The following is a 1,931-nucleotide window of genomic DNA, read 5'->3' on the forward strand; positions in this document are numbered from 1 at the left end:
GAGAATACCAGGCCATCAAGAAGGGCACCAATCTGCTGAGAACATTACATTAGCTATCAATATCATTATTCTAAGGCCACGCCATAGCTTAAGCGATTAGTCGCTGGCTTCCCACCACTGTGATCTGAGCAAGTGGGATTTGTGATGGACAAAATGGCGCTGGGGCAGGTTTCCTCCGAGTACTTCGGTTTCCCCTGCCAATGTTCATTCCATCAAATTCTCCATAAATAAGAATATCTAACTAATTCTAAATTGTAATTAGCAGTAAAAAATTGTAACTATTGTAATTTTAATCTACTTATATATCAATTGTTAATATTCAGAATTAACTTGACTTGTCATATATCATGTACAATGATCTACAGTGACGAAATCAATCAATCAATCATGGATTTTATCATGGGTTGGACATGTACTGTCTGTTTCCAGCACTGTTAGGTATGGTAGTTGTGTGGTGATACCACGCAAATGTAACCAAAAGATATATGATTTTTTCTAAAGCATTCACACTATTTATTCTGAAAAAAAAATCATTTTACCTCACTTCATTTCCATTCCTAAAGTGGTTGTGGCAATTCTGATAGATTCTTCATTAAGTAAATAACAAAAAATAAATCTACCAATTTGTAGAGCCAAAGAAAGCATATTTAGACAGCAAATAAGTTTGAGAAAACAGGGAATACACAGAGTTTTGGTGTGGAAACCTCTGAGAAAGTGATTCCTTGGAAGACCATGAACGTGAGAGAATAATATTAAAATTGATCTTAGGGAAATAAATTGTGAGAACATGAACTGCTATGACTCTTATATCATGATCAACAGACGCTTTACTATTAGCAGTACTTAACTTACTAAGTCCTATTACCAAAGCATAAGGTAACAGATCAAACAGCTGGCCATTAAAATTAACAAGACAACAAGATGATAACACAGCTACATTACATGGCACTCCCTACCAATTATACGTATGCCTGCCTACATATAGGACAGTCCCGTGCAGAGGTGGGTTAGAATACCTCCAACATAGCCCTGCAAGTTGCAGGGGGCGACAAAAAGGGAACCCAGTACCTGGGGGCATAACTGGCCCACCCTGTTCCTGGGGGACATAAATACAGAGACTGGTTCTCCAGGTTTGGGGTTGGATGCAGGGCTAATGACCTTGCTCTCTAAAAAAATCACTGTTGTGAAATCCAAAGAAGTGAAAATCAGATAGTCTAATTGACAACAGAACAGGCAAGTCTGGCAGAATCTTCTAAGGTTATGGCTCAAAAAGGGCTGTTTTGCTGATGATGACATTTAGGAGAAAATACCACATACAACAATTCTTTCATTACTGTTCAATATCTAAGTAAATTATAACATTATATTTATCCACAGTTAAATGCATACATGTTCCTCCCACTGGTGATGTCTGAATGTAAGATTCAGGAACTTTAGGAAATGCATCCAATTCTTTGACAGTTTTCGAAACACGTTTTGCTCGGCTTCGCAACATATCTCCTTCATGTCATAAATACTGGTCTGGAAAACAAGGACATGGTTTAAATCCAATTAAGAGTACGCTAAATTTGGTATAACTGAAAGTTACTGAAGGTTACATATTCTTCTTAATTCAAAGATACTTCTGATAAATTGATAATTCATGCAGTGTTTATAAAGCAAACTGGAGAATCAACTATTTAAACATACACTCATAATTACATACTTGTTTAGTTGTTCAAACAGATTGAAATTAATCTTATCATTTACTTTTAATACATTATACAACTGCAATATGATTTATGACATATTTAAATTAAATTCCTTTACTGCCTTTTAAGCCATTACTTTGTGCAATGACAATTCAAATTCAGCAATACAAAGCATGGCCAATGTTAAATACAAATTTTATGAAAAAATATAATAATAAAAAGGTAGTTATCCCTGTAACA

The 1,931-nt window shown here is 35.1% G+C and overlaps 1 protein-coding gene across 2 annotated transcripts in view; it reads right to left on the reverse strand.

Moving 5' to 3' along the window:
• LOC111861651 (endoplasmic reticulum-Golgi intermediate compartment protein 2) overlaps positions 1–1,931 on the reverse strand; it is a 6,121-nt gene that overhangs the window by 3,411 nt on the left and 779 nt on the right. For both annotated transcript variants that reach the window (XM_023846393.2, XM_023846392.2), the window contains exon 2: positions 1,390–1,521. In XM_023846393.2, coding sequence (XP_023702161.1) covers positions 1,390–1,495 — 106 coding nt within the window. In that variant the 5' untranslated portion in view covers positions 1,496–1,521. The remainder of the gene's footprint in view (positions 1–1,389; positions 1,522–1,931) is intronic.

The sequence above is a fragment of the Cryptotermes secundus genome, unplaced genomic scaffold (assembly GCF_002891405.2).
Source record: "Cryptotermes secundus unplaced genomic scaffold, Csec_1.0 scaffold43, whole genome shotgun sequence".
NCBI lineage: Eukaryota > Metazoa > Arthropoda > Insecta > Blattodea > Kalotermitidae > Cryptotermes > Cryptotermes secundus.